General features: G+C 44.1%; 1 protein-coding gene across 2 annotated transcripts in view; it reads right to left on the reverse strand.

Moving 5' to 3' along the window:
- Positions 1–5,913: 5,913 nt before the first annotated feature.
- LOC144156069 (eukaryotic translation initiation factor 2-alpha kinase 3-like) overlaps positions 5,914–26,166 on the reverse strand; it is a 50,004-nt gene continuing 29,751 nt past the window's right edge. For both annotated transcript variants that reach the window (XM_077687857.1, XM_077687856.1), the window contains 5 exons: positions 25,501–25,650; positions 17,976–18,164; positions 12,120–12,221; positions 10,098–10,160; positions 5,914–6,658 (listed from right to left, as the gene is read on the reverse strand). In XM_077687857.1, coding sequence (XP_077543983.1) covers positions 6,485–6,658; positions 10,098–10,160; positions 12,120–12,221; positions 17,976–18,164; positions 25,501–25,650 — 678 coding nt within the window. In that variant the 3' untranslated portion in view covers positions 5,914–6,484. The remainder of the gene's footprint in view (positions 6,659–10,097; positions 10,161–12,119; positions 12,222–17,975; positions 18,165–25,500; positions 25,651–26,166) is intronic.

Below are 26,166 nucleotides of genomic sequence, written 5' to 3' on the forward strand. Positions count from 1 at the left end.
CAGAGGCAGTCATATCAAACACGTGTACTATCATAATGTGATGTAATGATGTAGGTCTACCGGATATGGTAGTCTTGTTGAGCAGACTAACGTGAAGAGATGGGTGTGCAGGCCTACCTGGTTACAGTGCAGTCTCGTTAAACAAGGCCTGTATGGGCGGGTAAACTCTTGCATTTACCCGAATTTTCGCTTCGTTAAACCTGGTGCGACAGTTTTGTTGCAGCAACGATGCTGGTATAAATGACAGTTTCAAGCCACGCAAACAATGTAGAGCCATTGCATTCCAATGTGGAGCTCACTGATAACTGCCCCGCCTGCGCTGCAGCATGTATCGGGGCAAGAAAGGCCCACTTATTGCATTCGGTGGCTCTTGGTGAACAAATACCTCGTGTCTTTGTTATCAGTGCAGTTGACTACAATTCTATGGGAAACCCAGCGGTCCTTCCTAATGCAGAAGTGCTGCCAATTCCAAGTACTGCATTTCACCACGTCCACACCGAAATGTGTGGTGTCCATGCCATTTGCCTTTCTCGATTCCTGCACTGTGCGTGCAAGGAATGCGGCCACTGGGGCAACTGGAATACCCATCAAGAATACACAGAGAAGTGGGAATGCATGTCTGTGCTTGCATCTTGCCAATTCCAGATCAACTTCATGTATGCCAAAAGCACATCTGTAAGGTGGCGGTTTCTCTTTTTATGTGCCCAATGCAATTGGCACGCGAAATACTCTTTCTGCCACTTTTTAGTGAATCGCATAGAAGAGCATTAGTCTCTAGCTGTTGCGCTATTTTTGTGTACGCTCTACGAGTTTTGCCTGTCTTTGCACAGGTATCATTCCAAAGTATAAAGGGTTGCCGGAACAGTACTGAGATAAACTTATGGTAATATGAATTCAAAACTACTACTTTTTTCTTTTTTTATGCAAAGGTGTTGCATTCCTCCTGACTTGCCTGTCCTATGCAGCTTGTAAGGGGAAGCCTGCACTGTTGTAAATTCGGCAAGGTAGTTTCACCCTGAAGTGGCATTGTTCTGGGTGCATTCTTGGAAACGTTTGCAGTTTATGCATTGATTTTAAATATGGTTTGGACTTGTCGGTTAAAACGAATAAAGGCCGCTGACAGCACTTCGAAGACGTTTTTAGAAATTCAGTTGCAACTGAAACAGGTCTGCATTTACGGTCAACAGACCTTGAAAAATACATTTGTGTTTTGCTCGGCTTTGTCGTCTTGCGACGCCGTAGAGCACACCAATAAATTGCATGCCTGTTGGCATTTGCCACAGAGCTATTGTGTGGTTCTGTCATTAATTCATTCACTAGAGTGAATAGTATTATACTGCTTGCTTCATCAGCATGCGCTTGTACTTCCTTCACACTCCACATAGAGATAATCGAAGCACCATCCAATTTCCTGTTTAAGCCTATGTGGGTGCTTAAATCATTCATCTGTGGGAAATTTTAGACACGAACACACAATCACTTGCGTTGTCAGATTTGAAATCCAGCAACAACAATTCTACATACAGTTAAACCTCGATGTAACGAAGTCGGTAAAATTCGTAATTTACTTCGTTACATTGAAATTTCGCTACATTGAAATTCGCGGTTTTAATGAAGTGTTCATCCCGTGAAACATTTCCGAAAAAAAAAAAAAAAACGTGGCGCGCATACACGGCTGGCGCACTCTTTCTGTTTTATCAGAGCTTAATTGTCTACGCGGGCATGAGAGTGAACCGCATGGAGCGTTTTCTCCCCGCAAAAGCGCGCCCCGCAAGCCACAGGCGCGCTGACGCAGCCGCGGAGTCAACCCGCGCGATGTGAGTAGCTCCAGCGACCGCTTCCGCTCGCTGAAACGCAACTCGAGAGGCAAACGAGAGGGGCATGCGAGAAAAAAAGCGGGTAACGTGGGCGAAATTTTCACTGTAAAGCGTCAAACGCGCCGCTTACGAAGGCGCCCATCAAATATCCTCGGCATGCCCGAGCGCTTCGAAGCTCCCGCCATAGGGAGCGCGCCTCCCCATTGGCAAAAAGTCGCTTCCTGGCGCAGAAGCCGCCGCCGGCGCGCAATCGCGGACGCGGGTATGAAAAAAAAGCGCGCACAAGGCCCATAAAGATTCACAAATGCTTGCTGGAACGATGAAACCCAACAAGCATGAGCGAACTCGAACGAAGGGCAAAACGGCGGCATGCGGCGGCGGCGGCCCCGCAAGAGGCGATTAGGCTTACCACCGCGGAGGATGTTTGATGGGCGCTTTCGTAAGCGGCGCACATGACGTTTTACTGTGAAAATTTCGCCAACATTATCCGCTGTTTTTATCTCGCGTGCCCCTCTCATTTTCCCCTCGAGTTGCGTTTCAGCGAGCGTTTGGAAGCGGTCGATGGATCTACCAACATAGCGCGGGTGGTCTCCGCGGCTGCGTCAGCGCGCATGTGGCTTGCGGGGCGCGTTCTGAGTTTTTGCGGGGAGAAAACGCTCCGTGCGGTTCACGCTGATGCCCGTAGTACGATTAAGCTCCGACAGAAACAGAAACAGTGCGCCAGCCGTGTATGCACGGCACGCAGTTTGTAGGCAAGGGGCTCGCTCACAGACCCGTGTCTCGCTGCATCCGCGGCAATGGGCGACCCGTGTTGCCGTTCGCGTTAAATTGAGACCCCATTTCGGCGCTTGCGTCTCCCAAAATATACCTCTACAACATAAATTTCGTGCCCAGTTCTCCATGAAACTTCGTTACATTGAAATTCCGGGAAACGGGACTTCGTTACACAGAGGGTGAAAATACATGGTGTGCATACATTTGAAGTTACGAAAAATTCCGTGGTTCGTTACATCGAGGGTTTCGTTACATTGAAGTTCGTTACATCGAGGTTTAACTGTACCGTGGTATCCCACATCAGACACAGCCACTGCATGTTCCTTGTGAGTGTGCACTTCGTTTTATTTTGGAAATATTTTGTATTTGTTCTTACAGTTTCTGTATGAACACGATAAAAAGATTTGGCATGTAACGACCAAAAATATTTTCGGAACGCCTAAGTACTTATCATATATATGTAATTGAGAAAGCATTGGAGGCGAATAGCTGAAATGTACCTTTCGTTGTCATCATCCTTTTTTACCTTTGCATTTTTGTTCTTTCTGTTTCTATCACTCGGCACTCACTACATTCGCATCACCAAGGACAGATGAATTTTGCGGAAATGAACTTGGCTTCTCCCTTAGTTGCTACCTTTGTAATTAGCATGATCAAATTACTCACATGGGCCTTGGCACATCAATGACGCGTTTCTAGAAAGCCGCAACGCATTCATTTTTTAGCGTCTTTTTCTTCTCTGTTGTCAGTATAACTGGCACATACCTGTGTGTTTGCATTGCCAAGCAACAAGTAAATTTGAAGGCCACAATGCATTCGCTCGGTCCGCGTTCAGTCAGCTAGTCACCAAGCTGCGGTGGTGTTGGGGATGCGTCTTGCTTCCCAGAAGCCTTTGGTTTGAATTTCACCCAGACTTGCATTTTCTCAACGTTCTTTTTCAGCTTGGTTACTAAACGTTGTACTACAGGAGCTTGCCAGAGAAGTTTGGCACTAACCCGAGCATTGTTTGGCAGCTGTTTTTTCACTCTTTAAACCAGTGGCTCTGATTAATGAGTGTCCTGGGGACCCCTTTTGGGCTTACAAAAGTGATAGGTGACCCAACGATAAGCTAAGTTGATCTGTGTCATAATTCCCAACAATTTGTACTTGCAACTAAAGTCGTTTGTGCACTTATTCAATGCACATATTTTGCGCCTTACTCTTATTCTGATGCGTGCCATATTGCCAAAAAGCTTGCCCTTGCAGCTAAACTTAGAACAAACTCTCATAGGTAGCCTCTTGTGCGTCTCGCTTCTTCACGCAGCTCACGCAAACACGTGCTACACCAAGTTAAACGAGCATGTCGTGCAGAAAAACCCCCTTTTACGCTGCTGGCAAGGATTTGCACAAAGAGAAAGAAGTGTGGGAGGTTTGCACGGACTTCTGATATGCCCTCAAAGACCCCTAGGGGTCCGCGTACCCTCATTTGAGAACTGCTTTAAACCATCGGTTATTTTGTGGGCCGTCTGGGTGCCAGGGATGCTGGATTCTTGACCTATGATGTAAACTTATTCTTTCGTAGACTTAAATGCAAAAGAAAACATTCGCAAGAAAAGAAGTCTAGAACCTAATTTCTAAATAATAGCCAGAAAAAGTACTTCCTATTTCCACAAAATAATAAATCAAAAGTTCACACCCGAATTTTAAATCTGTCCTGTTATGATCATAACTAAATTACTAGCCTGAAATTCATAGCTGCACAAACTCCAAATTTGAGTGTTTGTTTTTTGCTCACACAAAGCTCCTGCTAGCTCGTAACTAGAACGCATGAACTGTAACTTTCTTCTGTCCAAGCAAGAGGCCAACCTCAATATTGGCTTCAAAAGCACCAAAGGGCAATATTTGTAACCACCTATAGCCTGTGTCCCCCGACCCAGTCAAAGGATTGGTCCTGCTGTGTGCAATCACCTCCATTTATACATACCTTTCGTCCCCTTAGCCTCCATCCTCCACTGGAGGTAAACGGATGGAAGGGGACAAAAGGCATCACTAGCCCTAACAAACACCAACTTTGTATCGTCTGAGCAATAGATGGGACATGTCGACAAAATGGTGCGTCACTCTGTCAACTGATTGAGCAGTGGAAGGACACAGGACAGAGTGGAGCGAGTGCGTTAAAAAGCTGCCCTTGCAATGCTGGCAACGGTGCCGTTCAGATGACAAGTTCAAGCATAGCTCGGCAGCTGCCTCTGCCTTGATGGGTCTTGCGACTCCCACCACCGCTTGTAAGCATTGAAGAATAGAGTCTGCAGCCAGTGCGTGCGGCGAAAGAGGAAGGAATGGGAACGATGGCAATGAAAGGGACGTGCGGGAAACGCTGTGTAGTGGACTTGGCGTGCACATCGGGCCGAGCATCAAGTTTGTGAGAAGATGCCCGCCCAGTCTGAAAGATCCACCAATGAATCTTCTATCAACTTTTTATGTCTTGTCATTAGTTTGGCTTAATTTGCGCCGACTTGTTGGTTTTGTTCCAAGACTAATTTACATGTTGCCGACAGGAAAGGGGAAGGCCTTTTTGAGTTTGAATGGCTGGAAGCTTCCATGTCCCGTCCCGTCCCTCTGTTCATGTGGCCGTTGGCACATTTGGCACCAGAGCGGCTGGCCCACCGTTTCCCGACCTCTCAAGATTGCAGAAATCAATATAGGCTTACTTGCAATCACATCTGCAATTAAACATCCCTCTCACGAGTCTTGCCCATCACAGGATTTTTTTTGAGGTAGTGACTATACAGCATTCCTGTGGTGACTATTTTGACCTAATGCAATGTGCCACGTGACAGACAGGTACATGTCGGCATTTAAGTTACATGACCACCTGCATCTGAGAACATTGCTGACTTTGCTTTGAAGTAAACTTTGCCATATTGGTCTCTTCCACAATTCCAAGGGGTTGTGTGACCGACATGGTCATGTCAGTTACGAATGCAGGAACAGGAACATGTAGGTTATATCATTTCCATCAGCAGACATTGCAGGCTTTGCCATAAAGCTCATTTTTCTTATGCATTTCTCTGTCCAGGACACCCGCTTCACATAGACTGTGTTTACTGTAAAATAATAAAATGATTATGCAACCACATAACTAACTACATTCTCACGTTATGGATGAATTCAAAAGGCTTTCTGGCCCTGCTTTGGAGGAACAGGAAAATGACAGAAAAGGCAGAGAGTTAAAGTGACATCTCAGTCTTGTTGGTTGCCTTGTTTCATGGTTTAAGGCTGCAACAATGTGAATCAGTGTCGTCTTAACAAGGAAAGCATACACACACACACACACTGTGGATACGGTATACTACCACATTTTTATTTACATATGTACACACCTGTACAAACTATAAATACGAAGCCAAAGCACAGCCAGCTTGGCTGGATGGGGGGGAAAAAAATATTTACATGAAGACGTGTGCGCTTGCAAAACTTCTAAAAGCTTGTTAATACTTTCGTTTTCAACTCTGAACCAGTTACATTACCAGAAAACTGTTGTGCCATAAATGCTGCAGCCAATTACCAGACCTTCACAATGGCCCGGTACTTTAATATCACATACAAGGCTGCCAAGGATGATTTTAGCTTGGTCCCCACCTCAAGCTGCACTAGTGACAAGAACTGGACACTGTCATTACACAAAAAGAAAAGAAGAAGACCTATGCTTAGAACAGCGTCTTTTCCAAATCTCACGGTGGTGTCTTCAAGGGTTAAAATGTACGAATGTCCACAACCCATGGCGTGCTGTCACTGTGGCCCATGAGAAACCCTGCAGGCGAAAGCAAAGAAAAGAATTTTGATGGCTGATGAGTGAAAAGCGGCGAGGTACTGTCCCGTCCAGGAATGTCTCGCTGATGCGTGACCGGCCTTCAGTCGGAGAGGGATGATGACTGGCGATGGGAGAGGTGGCGGCGCCGTAGCCTGGCCAAGTGCGCAATTTCGTCCCTCGGCTGGAAGGGCCGGAAGAGCGCGTGCTGCCGGATGTCTCGGGCGGACGGCCGCTTGTCACTCTCATGGCTGAGCAGCTGCTTGATGAGCTTGCACTGCACAACAGACGAGGAGCCACACCATTAGCAGAGAGAGGTACACGCGTCAAACAAACGTCCTTTAGTTACTTTAACAGCACGCATCAACAATGCAATACCTAGGTTAAGCATTGCAACGCTGTGAGAAGTGATTCATTTTCACAGAGGTTAGGTTAGGTTAGGTTAGGTTGGGTTGGGTTAGGTTTGGTTAGGCACAAAACAGTCACCTATAAAACCTATAAAAGTGACGTCATATAAAAGTGACATGCCACAGTACATTGAAAGGGAGCAGAGCCCATCTTCATACCAATCTGCCAATTTGTTACTGAAGGCACCCAAGATTACTCGGCAACGTCAGCTCACACAACCTTCGAATACTTGGTGTGCAACATACTAAATCAAACACATACCTTACACTGCTACTTGAAACAAATCCTCATATCAAAGCTTCTTACTCAAGGGTTTACCGTACTGCCACTGCTGATGAAACGGAAGTACTATTGATCAGGCATATGCAACTACAGATTTCTATTTTTGAAGTAAATAGAAAGCAAATAATGATTTTGTTTAAGTTGCCAAAATGAAAACTAAAATCCTAAACCTCTCGGGTGTGTTTCAGAAGCCAGCACAAAAAAAAAAGGAAAGTAGGCTCAGTCTTGTAAAAAAATTTCACTGGCATAAAACCCACGCAGCAGCTAACATAAAGACGCTTTTTTTTTGCTCCTAGCTTTATGGGCAATTTCATGTGGGGGCAGCGGCTCTCTCATCTGAAGACCTCACCTATATACAGGTGCCCAAAAGTTAGTGTAATTAAGGCATGTGTATGAAACCGACAGCGGTCTCGTGGCATGGGTGGCATGATTCCATTTTTGTAACCCTTCGTGTATGAATTTTGTTTTGACATTTCCACTGCAAATGTCTCCTCTAGAAGGCAGGCACAACAATTTGGAGATAGATTCCTTCACTACAGCATTTCATCATGCCTAATGAAAACGTACAAAAAGCGTTCCAATTATAATTTGTGCACGTAAGTTCAAGCAGTTGGTCGGAACTTTGTCTTTGCTACTCCTGCAGTGTGAACACCTTCTTAAAAAACTTTTTCTGGGAATCGTAGATGTACTAACTATGACAAGCTTGTCATTCTTCTGAATCCTTTCACAGCCAGGTTCACCTGGTACCAGCAGCATGAACACGGCTCGATTGAAGATACCGTTAGAATTATGGGAAAAGTACTACGTGAAGAAAGTATTACCAGTGAAAACTGCACCTTCTCCATGAAATGCTTTCAAGCATGCCTTTGTTCACTCTACATAACCTAGTTACAAAATTGATATTTTATCGCCATTTCAACACTGTTTACTTGTAGAGTTTCATTTTTGGGAACTGCCACGGCTGACTATTACGTGCGAAAACATTGTCATTTACAACATTATTAGCAGGTGATGGATATAAACTGTTTCGATAGGTGATAAATCGTTGTTTAGGAACTGTAAAAGCAGGAAAGTTCTAATACAGTCAAAACTCGATCTAACGAAACCTGATCTCACGAATTTCCCAATCTAACAAACAAGTTTGAATTCCCCCGGAGGTGCCTATACGGCTCACTGCTTTTATGAACTCGAACTAACAAAATAGATTCACCGTCACTCCCAATTTAACGAAGAATTTCCAGAAACAGACACATTAAAAAAAGACCAATTTCGAATGTGTTTCATCAGAATGCCACGACGATTATTGCGCAAAGTTAGAAAATAAATAAATAAATAAATAAACAAAGCATGTAGTTTCGTTATTACAGAGGTTTTGAAAGATGAAGAAACTATGCAGTTAGTTTCCAGTGCACAAGAGGTGGCAGAGGATGCTGACGACTCAGAAACTGCTGAAACTCCTGTGCCCCCTCCACGCCAGGTGATCAGTTTCTTTGCTGGGGCTCACGGAGGAACCGAGGACGCGTTGAACGTACGCGCTTGAGTGCTTCGAGAAGTCTGATCGGCCAGTGCTAATGAAGCACACGCAGCCAAAAATCACGTTTGTTGCCGGGAAATAAAGTCATTTTTTCCAGAACCCCTAGCGCTTTTTTTTCACACCACAGACTAACGGTTTGTAAATTATCAGCAGGCAAGCTCTGTGGCCGCCACTTTGGACATCAAATTTACAGAATCAACTGCATGTAAAATGAAAGCCCTGATTTTTACGAAGCTGATTTAAAGAAAAATTTGCGGTTCCCGGTAGCTTTGTTAGATCTGGTTTTAACTGCATTTCTGATGGCTAAAATATCCAAAGCTGGTGCAAATGCCAGCAGACTTTCAATATTATTTTTTCTTTTGCTTATGCTGTTGATATGATATAAAGTGTAGCATACTATTCAATAGCTTCCAACCGAAAGGGCAGAGTGAGAGGAGCTTCGCCTGCCAAAAGAAAACTGTGTGTCAGTCTTGCCAGTAGAACCTCCCAGAACCCTTGTTGATGCCTGCACCCTACCACGATGAAATGAGGCTTATTTTTACTGTCCAGGCTTTCTGCCTTAATGATGACAAAGTTTTACGCTCGAGCCTGTATCTAATGCCCTTGGCAAACTATTCGAGCTTTGTCAATGTCAAGATTAGTTGTTCCTGAAGCAAGGTCCAGCTTTTTTGTTTCCCACGATTCCTGTGCGGCTTCAGATCCAGCAGAGTTCAGCTTGAAATAAGCTGATCTTTCTCTTGTGCCCTGACCCAAACTCAAGGCTTTCAGAGCACTAAGTGAACCGGTAAAAATGACAGGTGATATTGTGTAAAACAGTAAAGGATAATGCTTGCAACAACCCATACAGTTCATCTGTGGACAGACTTGCAACTTCATTTAGCCTAACTGATGCTTCAGCTGTTGCATATCACATGTCACATCTTCTCCTCTGTGATCCATCCGTATAAAATTCAGTAAAAGATCAGAACTATGACCTTATCGTGCAAAATTTACTGATAAGTTCTTCCTTTGCAACACATCATTTGTGAAATTGGGACGTTCAAAACTTCACCGGACTGGTTGCAAAAGTTGCCAAGGCTCAACATCATAAGCACGCTGGACTGCACTCTGCCACAGGCATTTATGAGCAAATCTTGACACTACAGCTACAGAGCCATTTCATGCAAACAGTACAGGCGCTTTAATAAAGAGAAAAATAAGGCAAATTGCCACACCACGTGACACTATATTTTGACAGTCCTAGCTTTGAATCCTCAAAACATCATGTTTACCCTAGCTACCTTTTTTTCTTTACTTAAAACATCACCGTGATTACATTCATTTGGACACGAAATTACTATAGTCCATTTGAAACAAAGGTCCCATGATAAAGAAACAAGCTCGCAGTAAAAAGTTAAAAAGTGAAGAAAAAACTGCACTCCTGAACCTGACCAAACTTCCACCCAACCAGACAAGATTTCGTCAAACCTTAGATTTCAGAAGCTGTACTTACCTCAGTTGCATAGGTTGTCACGAAGTTAGGTGGAAACTTGAGCCTTTTTGCATTCATTAGGACCTGCGTAAGTACACGCATGAAATCAGTGACCACCATCAGCCATTATCCACAACCGAGATGAGGTTCCAGAATAAGGCTTCGCATCTTTTTGCTAGATTCACGTTCTACAGGTGCAAGTACGACTGAGCCTTCCAGGGGGTCTCACAACGCAGGATGAATCTCCACTAACAATCCTGCCACCAATGAAAGATAAGTGAACAGAAATATTGACAGAATTTTTTTTTTCTTCTTCAGAAACTCAACCCCAGATATAGGCACTGAGGAGGTGCATACTGAACTGCATTAAATAAAAGCAACAAAAAAAAAAAAAAAAAAAAAAAAAAAGAAGAAGAAAACACAATAGAAAAGAAAGAAAAGGCTACTCTTTGTATACCTACAGTCAAGTCACCATTGAAAAAGCAAGTTCATCACTAGAAAACAAATTTAAATTTATACCTTTTTCTTCAACCATTAACTTTACAGTCGCATAACTAATGAAGTAGGAGAGCGAAAGGTGTGAAACAACCCTAATTGTGCTTTTTCGTTTGTGTGGATAATGGCTGCATAAATATTGTAAACACCAATCTTGCAGTTCCCTAAAATTTAACAAAACTAAGATCAATACATGCACACAACCAAACCTATTTGTTCTATGCAAAAATTTATTTTGTATGTGATCAGCACACTGTAATACACGTGCCTATAAATTTTTATGACAATAGGTTGATTATTATAACTTTCTTCCCCAAGACTCACGCGCCTTTCAAAGGACCCCAGCAACACTTTCCTTTTATGCACTACGTCTGTTGCACGTGTCACGCACAGACAGACGCAAAAAGAATGACCAAGGTCGGCACATTAATAAGAGAGTTACTCAATCTTCAAAGCCGGAAGTAGGCACAAACAAATGCGGCACTGGCTGCGTTACACCCGAGGCTACCGGACATGGCAACACAGCTTCCACGATTGACAGGACTTGCAACATTTTGGTAATGCCATTGTGTTGAAGAAACGAGCCTAAATAATGCTTTATTTGCTTTTTTTTCCTTATAGCACATAGTAAAGTATGTATAACTTTACTATATGATCAAAAGAGAAAATAGCTGAGCAGAAACAGTAACAGAGGGCAGACACTACTGCTCCGCTTCAAGCACTGGTACTCTGCCTGCTTCTTTCCACTTGGGTGTATTACGATGCATTGCACTGAGCATTCCTTTTAGTGCTCGTATTCTTCACCAGCGGATGTGTGTTATACATTTTTTACATGCTCATGAGTCGTGATAGTGTAATCCTGGCAACGACACTGTCAAGCCACTGAGGATTTAGAACTTTCGGAAACCCACATTTTTCATCCCTCACGGTCCTCATATCACGTCATCAGGGCGAGTGGGAAAGTGTGCAGTGCCTATTCAATCTTCCGACAGGGGAGAACTGTTCCATTCGCTTGTATTTTTGGCTAAAAATTGCATGATTTTACTATTTCTACACCTACGTTGTTCATTCTTCTTACGTATATCTCTGCATGACTTACAGTACCCGAAAAGTACTCGGGAGAAGAGGGGGAAAAAAAGAAAAAAAAAAAAAATAACTTCGTGAGGTTTTTTTGAAGGAATCTTGAAAACAACTTCTGTCGGAATAGTTATGCTATGGTTTCATTAATTCTGAAAGGTCACCACATCACAAAGTTGCTCCCACATAAAATCAAATGGCAATGAAGCTAAAAGCAGCAGCATAGTTCGCTTTGTTTGTTTTAATAACGCATAGAAATTTTACAAGTGTTTTTAAAGAAGCCTTCTTTTTTTGTGGGCTAGTTACTGAAGCTTACCTGAGAAATTATAGGTTGTCATTTTCACACAGGAAAGAACACAATATTTGCTTCAATTTGGAACTAGCTCAACAAAATCATTATTTGATTCGAAATCTATTCGCGCACCCTTGTTTATGGCATCGTCTTCCACGAGCCAGTCCAAACAAGCTTACCTGTATCCTCTCCATCTGAGTAGAAAAAGGCCACAAGAGCTCAAAAAAGATGAGTCCAAGGGAAAAGATGTCCACAGACTGGTTGTACTTGAGACCATCAATCTGCAAAACAGTCCTAATTAGAAGTGTCAATAAAACCTAGCTATCATTAAAACTTGCAAAATTTGAAATGTCTAAATTTTACTGTAAAGCCAGCCATCTGCCAGTCGGGAAGTCAAAGGCAAAAGTGGCAGGCAACAGCTGATTTGACTGTCTTTGAAGAATTAGCAAAGTTTTTTTTCTTCATTCTCGATGTGCAAGGTCATGTAGTAATATGTCATACGGTGCGCTTAGTGTCTTTACTGTGAAATGAATGCTACCCGCCATAACAGCTGGATAAAAGCTTGGAAATTACAAACAGAAACCACAAGGATCAGGGTATACCACAGACCTTGGAACTACAACTGCAGCCCCTGACCTTTGCCTCTAGGCCACATTTGGCCACATGTCAACTCTTCAGCAGGACCTCCGCAGGTCTCTCTAATGTCTCACCACTACCAAGAACAGCACATCATCTTTGCACAGACTCTTGAGATCAAAGTGGTGGCTGATCCTTTTTTGAGTCATTCCAAATTATGCTGGCATCACAGCAGAAGACCGAGAAATTACTACAGTTGCATAAAGCTGCTACAAGAAAATTTTGCACAGATAATAAACAGAGGGCAAAGGGGGACATGATACATATTTTGAGGTAAACAGGGCTTGAGGTAACTGGGAATATCCGACACAAAGCTAGCAATGCTTTATATCCTAAAGCCTAAAATGCAAGAGCCTCAATATATAATGACAGCAAAAAATATTTTCTTGGGCTTGGGTTTTACCCAATTTTTGAACTGAGCGCAGTATTCAAAGCACAAGAATGACACAAGTCGCACGCACATGACTGACATACATACAAGTTTCAGAGCTTTTAAAAAGTAGATAACTCATGAACAAAGACTGGCTCTAATTTTGAAATTTGAACTTGAGGCCAAAAATGCATGATAAAAGCTTGAATTATTACTTAAAGCAGCCATGAAGAGAAAACAAAACTTTGTTTTATTCGAAAGATTAGGTGTTTCGTAGTACCCCAAGCGCTTTCCCGCAAGCAAATGATGCTTTATTCACTGAGAAATAAGGCAATTTCAGCCAAAATTTTAAATCTCCCGCTAAAATTGCACATTTCGTCACGTGAACAATGGCGTCATACGAGCCGGTCCATGAAATAGATACTTAGGATGTCGACTCCATATAGCACCCACAGGCGGGAGTCGACCGAGACGGCGGCCATTTTAAAAATACTAGTAAAACCTAGTGCACCCGCAGCCCTAGTCATGGAATCGCCTGATCCAGACAACAAAACTCTCGCCGAGGAGCTCGGGCTTGCATTTAACAACCTCACACCACTTGAACGCTCAATGCTTCTAAGTGCATTAGCGGCAAGAGTTGTGGGATACGCGGTGGACGGGAAAGCGACCATTCCGCGATAGCCACAACAGACGAACGCCCAGCCGTCGGCACCGCTGCCTCGTCAGCCCCGTCGCGACGGACGAATATAGACTGGTACGTATGTGCCGTATTTTCAATTTCAGTAGCAGTATCGCTTATGCCAGTTGGCCGGTATCGTGTATGGAAAGCCGTTCGCTCGAGCTCTCTGCTCCGACCAGAAAGATTCGAGTGTCAATGCGCAGGGTGTACGGCAATTTTTTTCGCCAAGGTCAGAGCGCTTTTGACGAAGTCGGCGACGAGCGCCAGCATGTCCGGGTCCCTGCCGTAATCACTTCCTCGGAAATGAAGCGAGCACACTCGTACTTCCTTTAGCTCTCTTTCTCCTCCGTTTGCAAAGTTCACAAAACGTAGCCACTTGCTTCGCCGAGGTTCGTCGTTGGGCAGCACATGAAAGGAGATCTCACCGGCGGGGATGTCACACTCCCTCGACGATTTGCCCGTACTACATGGACCTTTCAAAACACAGCAACGAAATTTCATTGTAAAGTACTCGAACAAACTGAAGTTTTCAGTGGTTGTAAACTGTAAACGAGCTCATAACGACACCAGCAAGCCAACACGACCTCCATACCGAAACCTGTGCGACGAGTGGCACTATCTCGTTGCTGTTCTGTGTTCCTTACTCCCCTTGTTTCTATTTTTACCTTTGCTGGTTGGCGATATGACGGCCAACCTCCTGTGAAAGGATTACGATACCAAGCAAGGTCGCGGCTGTGCGTGCTGGGAAGGTTCGTTGGCCCCGAAGAGCTTTGTACCCGAAAATTCGTCTGTGCGACGGTGGCGACGGCGAGATGTCGAGTTCGGCTGCCGGTAGTTTTGTACGCATTGGCATACACGCTTGCGTGTTCGTTCGGAACTTCAACCGTTTACTCCACCGTTCTTTGTCATAACAGTATGTTTCACGGGCATTTAGCTCGCTATGCAAACTGTAAGCCCTGCCTAACATGCATTTGCTTTTGCCGGCCTCCGCCAATCGCAGAGCATTCTCAAGTGACATCATAGGTTCTGTTGCGGAAAATGAGCTGGTGGGTCGCATGGTCATTTCCTTTTTTCCTAATTATGTAGCTTATTTGAGCGAAGTTTGCATTATAAGTGGTGTCGTTATGGTTCTAACGAGGCAATCTTTCGAATTAACCGAACTTGTGTTTTCTCTTCATGGCTCCTTTAACTATAGGACTTCAGTTAAAATTATTTCTCCCACTACAGGGCTCCGTAGTGAAGGGGTACGGATGAATTCAGGCCATGTTGAGATCTTTAATGGGGCCATGAACATAACACACAACCATGTTTTATTCAAACATTTTGATGTTTTATAGTACCATCAGCGCTTGTCTGGAGGCAAATGATGCTTTATTCGCTGGGAAGCTGAAATTAAAGCCAAAATTTTAATCTTCCTGCTACATGGCCTGTTATGCGACATCGGCAATGATGTACAGTTGAACCTCGATATAATGAACCTCGATTTAACGAAATTCGCGATATAACTAATTTTTCAAAGTTTTCTATAGAAATTTTGCTAAATTTATGTATTTTTATCTCGATTTTACAAAGTAATTTCGTGTGGCACTTCCGATTTAACGAAGTCACAGCAAGAAAGGAAGAACGAAATTCCGGTCGAGGCACGTTTTATTTTGCCTCTCAGAGCCTACATTGAAAACATTCAGTACTCGCACTAACTCTTAAACAGCTAAAATGAAAGAAAAGCGGTGAAATCTGCGGTTGACAACAATTCAAAGCGATGAATGAAGCTGCTCAAACCGCTAGTGGTCATAGACGGTTGAATAGTGCGGCCACCATTTTGACGTCTCCGTCGTTGCCTACGCCAGCGCCCTCTATGCTTAAGCTGCCGAAGCCTACTTCAAGCTTTTTTTCTACGCGTCCTTCCTCACGCTGCTGCTGCTCTCGGTTGTGCTCACTGATAACCACATTAATATTTTGTTCGTGCATCATTAGGTGAGTCTTGTAAGCAGCGTGAGCACTCCAAGGGAAAGAAAAGTGTTCCGAACAAGAGCCTGAGGAAATGTCGGTGAAACCGACGGTAGACCGACGGCCAACGAAGTGGTGGATGCCATCGACGTTCTGTGGAGGCACGCAGGCGCACGCGAATGTGTAAGAGCAAGCCTTGTTAGCGCTGTCAGCATACGAGGTCAAGAAACGCTAAGCACTGCTTACGGACTTCTTCACTACGGCTTAAACATCAAGTGCTGGTGGCAATAAATTGCTCTCTTAGAACGTGGTCGTCTTCGTTTCACCCGTGTTCATTAGACAGCTGCGGTGCGGAAAAATCGGTTTCTTTAGGGCTCAGCGGGCATAAAAGTAATTGCTTAATCGAATTTTGCCGGAAGATACTTAATGTAAGCTTTCCGCTTTAGCGGGAGCACGCAAGCGCTGCTACACACAGTCCGACCGCATGTACTCTGCTCTACTCACAATCACGGCTACCTGCAGTGTCGTGGTTGCATGCCGTGCCCATACTGCAGAGCTTTTGTACATGAAAAAAGTCTTTAGAAAGTTTCATAGCACCCTTTCGCTGTTGGCCCGCCGCACCCCTCAACGCCGCGCTTAAGCCTACCACTGAAAGGACAAAAAGAGGCGTAACTTCGAACCAGCACCTCGCCGGGTGAAGTTCACGGGGCATAGACGCGGGTTCAATTGACAAACATCGGCGTTTAGTATTGACTGAACTGAAAAAAATAAGAAGTGGAAACCTAGTCTGCTATCACATTTAATGAGGCGTTGCGGAAAAAGCACCGGTTTAACGACGACACATGAACGACCGTCGGCAATCCGAATTACATAGCCTAAGTGTTGAAACTCTCAATTCACACAATTTTCGCGGCCAGTTTTAGTACAAATTTCGCTTTAAGTGGAGAAGTAACTACATAGCAGTTGTCTCTGGGCGATGGGCAAGGCTTTGAAACCTCAATAACTGGTTAAATGAACTGTAAAATTGAAACCTCGATTTAACGAAATTTCCGCCCACAAGTACGACTTCGTTATATCGAGGTTTAACTGTATTAGAGAGAGGTATTTAGAATGTGCAGCTAGTATGAGGATTCCATGCAGCATCTAAATGCTGCACTTCAACAGAAACAACATGAGGCATTGCCAACGCGCTTGATTACTGATGCCTCTCCGCCTAACACCCCAAAAAGCAGTTCTAGGGGCCTAACCTATACTGGCCACTGCTTCTATGCTCAGTTTGTTTCTGATGGGACCTGTACACGCTATGTCTTGTTATGGTTCACAGCTGGGAGTTTCGTGCAAAGTTTCGTGAAAATTGGGCAAGACGTCACAAACAGGCTTGCATAAGTAACGGTGTCACTCATTCCTATTGGCTGCTGACAAGTGAGACGTGCCCACCGCACCCACAGATCGTGTGCAGGCGGCGGTGTTTCGTAGAGTCGTCTAGTGGTAGTTTCGTGTGCGGTGCGTGTACATTTACGTGTTTGTTCACAAATTCTATTATTTACCCACCCACCAATTCTCATTGCTATAAGAAGAATATATGCACTAAATTCCAAGTGCACACAGCTTGCTTGGCAAGCTCATAATCCCTGTTATTTTGCGTCCGATTTTGTTGTCCTCACCCGCTCACACAAGCGGACTGTACTGTGTCATAACTTTACTGCAGGAAAGTAGCTGGTGAGTTGGGTCACATGATTATTCTCTGTATGTACATCAGTCACACGTGTGTGCAACTTGTGTCATTTTCATGTTTTGAGTACTGCACTCAGTTTAAAAATTGGGTGAAATCCAAGCCCAAGGAAATACTTTTAGCTGTCATTATATATGAGGCTCTGGCATACTAGGTTTTAGGAAATAAAGCATTGCTGGCTTTATATAGTTTGCATAAAATGTGGTTTGAATGTTATTCCAACGAGGCAACCTTTTGAATGAACCAAACTAAAACTTGAACTTGGACACATGAGGGAGTTTTGCTTTGTTGGCTCCATGTGATAGAATGACCCCCACAGCTAAGAATAAAATCCGCACTCTTGAGCTCAGTATCATGAAGCCCTAGCTGCTGACATACCGTGGCGTGTCATGCCATAAAGCACAGCAGAACGAAGCACTAGTTGTGCACTGCAAGACTGCTCAAACACTGCATTCTCATATGCAGGCAAAAGTGTGTTGTCGGTCCACACTGGCACGAATGCTTCATACCTGCTGACATAGAGGAGGTGGCAGCACCAAGCAAAGTACCCCTGAGTGCACACAGCAATGAGACTGTAATCCTCACGCTTTACCAACTGCAGAAGTGTGCCAACGAAGGTTTGAAAGACTCCCCGGAAGGCCCTGGTGGAACAGAGGCCAGGCCCCACCCACCTGCTCTGGGCTCATGTAGAGCTGAGTTCCCACTTGGTCCGTGAGGCGTCCCGACTGGCTGGAGAAAATGTCCTCGCCCGAGGGTTCTTCCAGAGGAGTGGCCACAACAGAGCCCCCTGTCAGGGCAGTCACCAAGCCAAAGTCGCCCACTTTGATGGCATCATCCATGGCAAAGAAGATGTTGGACGGCTGTGGAAGAAGCAACAGCAATTGGAGAGCTCACAATGGGGCACTGAAGACAAAGGGCAGTTTTTCGTTTGAACAGAACAACTGCACTTTCTTTGCTTAGAATTTTGCACTTGAAGGCAGGCAAAGGACTACCTCTCCTACGTTGATCACATCTTGGAAAGCCCATCGGAGCCAACACTTTCCTGACTGCGCCTACTCCCATCGATAGTAAGCTATCAGTGAATGCAAATTCAAATTTTGGCGCTCTCGGAGTGCTTCTGGACAGCTAACGCCAGTCAAAGGGTAAAAGAGGAAGTATTTCATCAGTTACACTTTCGAGTTTCTCTGTTCCGCTGCGGTGAGAGGGAAGGGGAAAGGGGGTATTTTTAAAGGTCCTTTGCTGTCGGGCACACGTGGTTTCGGTTGCGGTGTCGATGCCGCTTGCCAATGCACCATGGAAACGGCAAATTTTGGTGGATTCCGATGAATCTGAGCTGTAATCTCTGATGACAGTAGCAGCACAGACACATCAGGCGACTTAGATTCGTCAGACTTCAGTACGGACGGCAAAAATGGTGGAAACAATAGCAAACTATCTCCAGATTTTTGAATTCAAAATTACACCTTTGGTCACTGAGAATGAGCGTCCCATTCCACTCAAGCTAGCAGTCGTTTTCCAAGAGTTGGTTGAGCTCGAGGACAAGGTTGAACACTATAGAGTTTTGAACAGTCAGTGCTGCCTGGTAACGTGAATAACGATCTTAAACTGCACCCGAAAATGAAACTTGAGGCTAAATAGTTGAGCTCGAGGACAAGGTTGAACACTATAGAGTTTTGAACAGTCAGTGCTGCCTGGTAACGTGAATAACGATCTTAAACTGCACCCGAAAATGAAACTTGAGGCTAAATAGTGTTAAAAAAAGCACCGATATTGAATATAGGCATTCATGGTCATTTATGCACAAACGCGAAAATAGGAATTTATAGGCACTATAAAAACACCATAAAAGCCTTTCTTAACCTCTAATTCGTGCTCATATATCAAGATGGCACGATAGGAGCGCAAGGAACAGAATAAGCATTTGCCTAAAATCCGGTCTCTAGTTATTACAAACGATACCAATACCAACTTTACATTTATCGTGACCATAAACCATGCTGATCAAGGTAGCATTCTTGTTCAACTGATATATGGAGCAGTAAGTGCCCGGAGTTGTTCAGCAGTACCACCCAGTGGCGTAAATCATGGGGGGGTCAGGGGGGTCCTGACCCCCCTTGTGTTCGAGCTGGGGGGGACACCCCTTGCAAGTGTCCCCCCCTTGAGATTCATCTTTCATTTACCTTTGAAAGCTAAAACAACTGTTGTTTTTGTCACTAATAAGTACTGCACGAGCTGAAATAACCATCCCGTTCCCGGTAAATAAAAAGAAGGTCCGTTTTCCACAATCGGCGACGTGCACAAGGTGCAAGCGGAATCACTGAAAGCAGGTAAAACCTGTTTCCGCTGTGGTTCGCCGAAATAAATTAAAATTATTTCCGCCAATTTGTTTTGAAATTGCTTGCAGTTACCGGGCTATATACAACGCTGGCTTTCATATGAGCTAGAGAACATATACGCGACAAAAATCGGTTGTCTGTCCCTTTAAGAAAATACAGCTGCCAATAAATACTTTAAACAACCAGAATATGTTAAAGAACCACTTGAAAATTTTTAGCTACTTTTAGCTCCTTGCTGGATTTTTTAGCTACTTCTAGCATGCTCGTTTTTCTTATTTTAATTCAAATCACGATTCTATATAAATGAAAATAAAGCACAAAACAAAATGGCCGCCTTGGCAAGATGTGTGTCCCCCCTTGTGATTTTTCTGGATTTACGCCACTGGTACCACCTTATTGTGTCCGTCTTGATGAGCCTAATTTTTTTCTGACTTTACACTTGTTATGTCTAGAGTCCTTCTAGATCATAACATTGTTGTGATCTTAAGCAAAAAATTAAAGCTTTGGGCATCAAAGGGTGTTGAGATTGAACCAAATGAAGCTTGCTTGCCCACCTAGACCTATTCAGATCATCCCATGATTTTTTTGGTATGACCCTAGCAGCAGCGGGGCTAATAAAAATGCCAATTCATCTCATTTTAGTTCTGTGACTGACAGTCTACAAAACCAGCCTGAAATGTTGGGTTGCAAGCTGGGCTAGTTGGAAAGGATTTCTTGTCTTGTCTTCAGTCTTGTTTAAGTTCGCGCTGGTTTCATCCATGAAATGTTGGCAACAGATCATTGGCGTCTGATTGCCTTTTCTGGCCGGCTTGTTGAATTCTATGGCCAGTAAGATGTTTTATCGACGTTGGCGATACCATGTCTCCCAGCTACAGGGCGTCTACTTCACGAAAATCTGGTAAACAGAGGGTGTTCCACCAATGAGCACTCATCATGCCAGTCTGTTTCTAAAGAACACACTTTGGTTGTTCTCGGCTACTTCAGTTCTTCTCATAGCTCTTTGCTATTTGAATCCCAATCATTTTTTTCAATTCCAGCTTTTTTGAGTGGGAGGGGGAGGGCTGAAACAGGCAAACGGAGGGGAAACATAAGCATGCATGTCTCCACAACTTTTAATTTTTGGTAAAATTTAAAAATTTTTGCACCTGACCAAGTGCTGTATTACAAGTAGAGGCTGCTTTTCAAATTTTGTATATTTTGAGAGCTTGTTCATTTAGCTTTATTTCAGAGTATATGCTATGCACAAAATATTGGAGTAGCAAAAATGAAGGACCTTTCTTACGACGGGGAAAGAGTTAGTGTGGCGTTACAAACCTAAAGGAGCCATAAAGACAAAACACACGTTAGTATTATTCGAAAGATTTCATGTTTTATAGTGCCCCGAGTGCTTGTCCGAATGCAAACGATGCTTTATTCACTGAGAAATGAATTAATTTAAGTTAAAATTTTTATTTTCCCGCTAAACCATGCGTTTTCGTTGTCTGCAATGACATCACAGGGCCTTGTTTACCATTAGTGAACCTACATGGCGCCACCACACCACAACAAGCCGTTTTCTGCCTTTGGTTTGTTTGTGGACGTATTTGTACATGGCTTGTTTTGTTCATGGTGACAATCGTTTCGTGAAACATGGTGCTCGGCCGACTAATACAGTCACGTAAGACGACGTCGCTTGCGTCAATCTGCCAGTGTCAACTGAAACAACCCCAAAGCCCCGCATTCCTGTGCAGCTAAACCAAGCATAGCGTGCGCAGTACCAACAGCAGCATATGCATCGGTACTTCTATGTTTACGTGTGCTTTCGTAACTTCCACTGCTTGTCCCACTATTCTTAGGGCTTTCAAAAGAATGTGCCCTAAATTTAAGCGCAAATAGCTCGTTTGGCAAGCTTATAAGCTCTGCCTAATTTGCGTTTGCTTTTGCCGCCCTCCGCCAATCGCAGAGCTGTCTGGTATGACATCATAGGTTCTGTTGCGGGAAATGAGCTAGTGGGTCGCATGGCCATTCCCTTTTTTCCTAATTATGTAGCTTATTTGAGCAAAGTTTACGTTAAAAGTGGTGTCAGTATGATTCTAACGAGGCAATCTTTTGAATGAACCAAACCTGTGTTTTCTCTTCACGGCTCCTTTAAATGTGACTGAAAAAAAGAAAACTTCTGAAAACCTCAACTTGGAGTGGGTGAACCGAATAATCAGGAGTGGAGGGGCATTTTATTTGCCTTTACTGCTTGAGTACAAAACGACCAGCAAATTGTGAGCCCCACTCTAGCAAATTGCATAATGGTTGATACGATGAGTAAAAATGGAGGGAGGTGTATGGGAACAACATTCATCAATGCTCTTTACCCCTCTCTATTGTTTCACAGTTAATTGCACTGTGGTGCTATATGTCAAATTTCCAGGGCTAATTACCGTATTTTCCGGTGCATAAGTGGCCGTTTTTTTCTGAAATTTTCGTTGGTGCGTCTTATCTACCGGTGCAACTTATGTATGGAATAAATCCGGTTCGCGGCGGCCGCGCGTTGCCAGCGCACGTTAAGAGACACAGCTCTATAGGCTCCGGACAGCGAAGTTTGCCGCGCGATCGCAGCGCCAGCCGCGACAGACACGCGCAACTCTGGGGCGGTCCCGCCGCGCCGACCGCATTCAGCGCCAGTGAACGCAACTTTGCAAAAAACGTTTGTTATAACGTTATTTGCGCGTATATGTACAACATAGTGCAACAAAGTCGTGCAAAATGTGATATAGTCGCGGGAAGCCTCCAAATAAAACGGGGCACTGATAAAATGGTGTTGCCTCTCTGCCGAGCCGTAGGCTAGCACAGCTGGGAAGCATGTATTCAAGGCTTTGCATTCTCCCGTGGATTCTTCTTCTCTGTTTATTATTTTTTTTTTTTTGCAGATACCGAGCATGGTTACTGAATCTTGAAAGGCCCACATTAAGCGAGCGGATTACATGCTGCCGTGGTGTACGATCAGCTTGTTAGTAGGCTGGTTAGCAGGCGGTCAATACACATAAGTGCGCTGTAAATTTGGCAACAAAGAGGGCCCCCAAGCACAGTTATAGCATCGTAGTTTTATCTCCCAGCGGTTCTACTCTGGTTCATCTAATATTCCACGTGCTTATACCGCCGAATTAAATAGATATAACCACATATGGGGCGCGGACACTTATAGGCGTTTATGTTCCCAAATGTTTCGCGAGCTTTTAGATAGCGTAAAATCACCGCCTCTTCGTGCAAAAGAAACAATGAAATGGTTGTCTAAGCCACTGAAAAGGAAAGAAAAATAGAGCTAGGACGTGCCGAAATAAAAGTTGGAACAGTATGTACACAGGAAAAAAAAAGTTCGCGTTCGGGGAGGAGGAGGAGGAGGACAAGCTTTATTTATCCCATCCGTTGTGATTGCGGTCACTGTGCACCAGTGAGGGGTGTACTCGGGCAACTGAATTTTTCTCCCGTGATTTTTGTTGTAAAGGTGTTGACGGAAAAAAAGGCGCTACTATTCCTTCCTAACGGAGGTCTCCTGCCGAACCCGTTTGCGTGAAGAGAAAAAAAAAATACCCGAATAGGAATATTCCGTAATTTATTCCAATACACCTATTAGATGTTCTGCTTACACCTCCCCCATCCCATCCCTGCCCAAAGAATTTCTTGTGATAGCCTTCTCGTGAAGAGTTTCTTTTTTGTGGGCGTGCTTACATGCATGCAACCAGCGTACTGGGCTACAACTGAAAGCCCAAAAGTTTCTCGGCGAAGCGGGCACTTATTAACGTCCGCAGTTTCGCTATACCCCAACAAACGCGAATTTCATACTGTTACATGTATGGAGCATCACATTCGGTTCAAAGACCTATATGTAACTCCCATATTTCTGCAGTCGCATGCAAGTGCACTCACATGGATGGAATACCCCGCGCAGAAACATCGCGCAACGTCTCATATATTTGTAGACAAAGCCTCCTCTTTTGTGAATTGAACAATATAAATTACGTTTTATTTTGAAGCGAAACATGCTGATCTTGAGAAAGGTTTGCCCCGCAAGCAGGCTGTACAAGCGTTTCTCTTCTGGGCATCACTCCCATGCGGCCTTTATATGCCTTCCTATACGCGAATTCAACCGAATAAATCCTTCTCCATTCACATGCACTATGTGGCAGGATTACTTTACAATCTCTTACTTCGTTTTAAGCCCAAAAGGGGCGGCTAATATGCTAAATCAGCACTGCAAAAAGAAGAGCGCCCCCGAGCTAGCAGCGTACCGGCTTGCGGGGACCGACCCAGTGTTGCGCATATCTGCCGAAGGGGGCGCTGGGTGTCGCGGGCTCCGTGTCGCCCTCTGGGCGCTGTCCGGAGCCTATGGTGGAAATGAATCCGAAGCCCACAGCTACGACGTTTCTCATAGCCCATATATCGCTTGGGGACGTTAAACCAAAGTATTTGCAGCTTTTTCTAGTCAAAAAGAATGATAATGGCCTGCGACAACCACACGCCACTTCCTGCCATGCGCAGTAACTGCAGTTCAGAATAAATTCAAAGTAACATCAAACTAAGTTGCAAAAACAAAATGCAGCTTATAAATTATTACAGATATTTACTCTGAAGGAGGTAAAAGGTAAACGTGCTGCTAATTTTTAAAATGACAGCTTGCTGATAAGCTTGGATTTTCGGGCCGCTTCCGTTCGCGTCACTTCCGTCCGCCATGAAACCTTTATTGCACTGATTTACGACAGCACACAAGAGATGCGCGACGTTTGGAGAGGTGAGCAAATGGGTCTCCGACTCTTTGGACTCCATTTCTACAAAAACAGTTGTAGCCAGGTTCATAAAGGCCGGAGTGATGCGGTCCGCGAGTGGTGACAATGTTTGCAAAGACATCAGTGAATTGGCGGACGACAGTGATGCGCTGGCGGAACTCCCACTTGTCGTTGCTGAATTATTTGTTAGCAAGTCGGAGAAAGAAGAATTCGATGGTTTTGCCTAAATGCTGTTTATAGGTACATGCCATCTGTGTGTATCAATAAACCATTTTTGAGAAGTTAGTTCTGTCTAGACTTTGGCAATATGCACGTGTCTAGCCCTCCTTACCAGGGGATGCGTTCATAGGCGGCGGCTGCCGCAACCATGTACTTTCGCCGCACTATCTAACGATCTGATTCATTATGAGTTTACCTAATTAACAAGTGCATCCTATACACCGGTGTGACTTATATATGTTTTTTTTTTTTTAAAAACTCATTTTGAGGGGGGTGCGACCTATACAAAGGTGCGACTTACAGACCGGAAAATATGGTATGTATCCATCTGCTCTGTTATTCAAGCCCTATTAGGGTACAGCATAAGAATATAAGAAGAGCACTGCAATGGAAACATAAGGAATCTTGAAGTGTGCAAAAAGTTAGTTTATGGTATCATAGGCCTTGATTAAGCAAAAGATTTAGCATTGTTTGAAAAAAAAAAAAACAAAAAAAAACGAAAAGATGGCCGTTATATTAGCAATTCAGTAAGAAGATTGAATTAACTATAAAATTTGTGTAAAAAGTGTAGAACGAGAATTAATGAAAAGCCCTGCAACGGCTTGTTCTAATGTGCATCTCCCTTCCCCGCAGCAGTTCGAGCTGCAAGTTTAACTCGGGAAACATGATTTGGTGTGCAAGATGAAGACTGCCATTATTTTGGAAGAAAATTGATGGTGCAGCTCTCACCATGCCACCGCTGTGACCTAAAAATACTTTGAGCTAATACATTACTTCTACTAGAAAGATGCACAAGTGCGAAACTATGGTTTTTATTAGAGCTTTACGACCCCCCCCCCCCCCCCCCCCTTCCGAGAAATGTGTAAAAGTCGAGCAAAACAACGCACCTTCAGGTCCCTGTGAATCAAGCCATTATCATGGACATACTCGACAGCACTGACGATCTGGTAGAAGATGTCCAGGACAGCTTCATAGTTGCGGTCAGTCGAGTGGGCATGCAGCCATTCTTTGAGGCTTTCTTTCTTACACAGCTGCATCTGCAGGTGCAATGGGAGAAAAACAAACACCAGTCTACCCCAAACTATCCACATTGTTTTTCTCTGTCTTAAAATCTCCATGTAAACGCACAAGTCTCCATGTGAATGCACATGGCGACAAGCATGAACTCAGACTATGGTCACAGGCACTACAGTAGAATCCCGTTGCTACGTTCAAAAAGGAAAAGAATGCAAGGGAGCAACGTACTATCCAGGAAAACGTATAATCTGCCGCAGTAAAAAAAAGCAATCAAGAGATAAACATGAGCAATCAATGGCCTTTTTCACTTGTACGTCCGTCAACGTCTGCTGGAGCATACTGCGGCCCTTTGAAAGCAAGAGCTCTTTTTCTAAACATTGCAGACTTTTGTCCGCACTAGCATTGTCCTTCGCATGAAAGTAACTCCGCGCTGGTTCCAAGCAGACTACGACCTGAGCGTATGTGGCCGCCTGAGATGACGCCTCTTCCTCCCCATCGTCACCACCATCTTTCCACCATCTTGCCACCAACTTGTC

The sequence above is a fragment of the Haemaphysalis longicornis genome, unplaced genomic scaffold, assembly GCF_048455015.1.
Source record: "Haemaphysalis longicornis isolate Haplotype H1 unplaced genomic scaffold, Haemaphysalis longicornis Haplotype H1 scaffold_1, whole genome shotgun sequence".
Lineage (NCBI taxonomy): Eukaryota > Metazoa > Arthropoda > Arachnida > Ixodida > Ixodidae > Haemaphysalis > Haemaphysalis longicornis.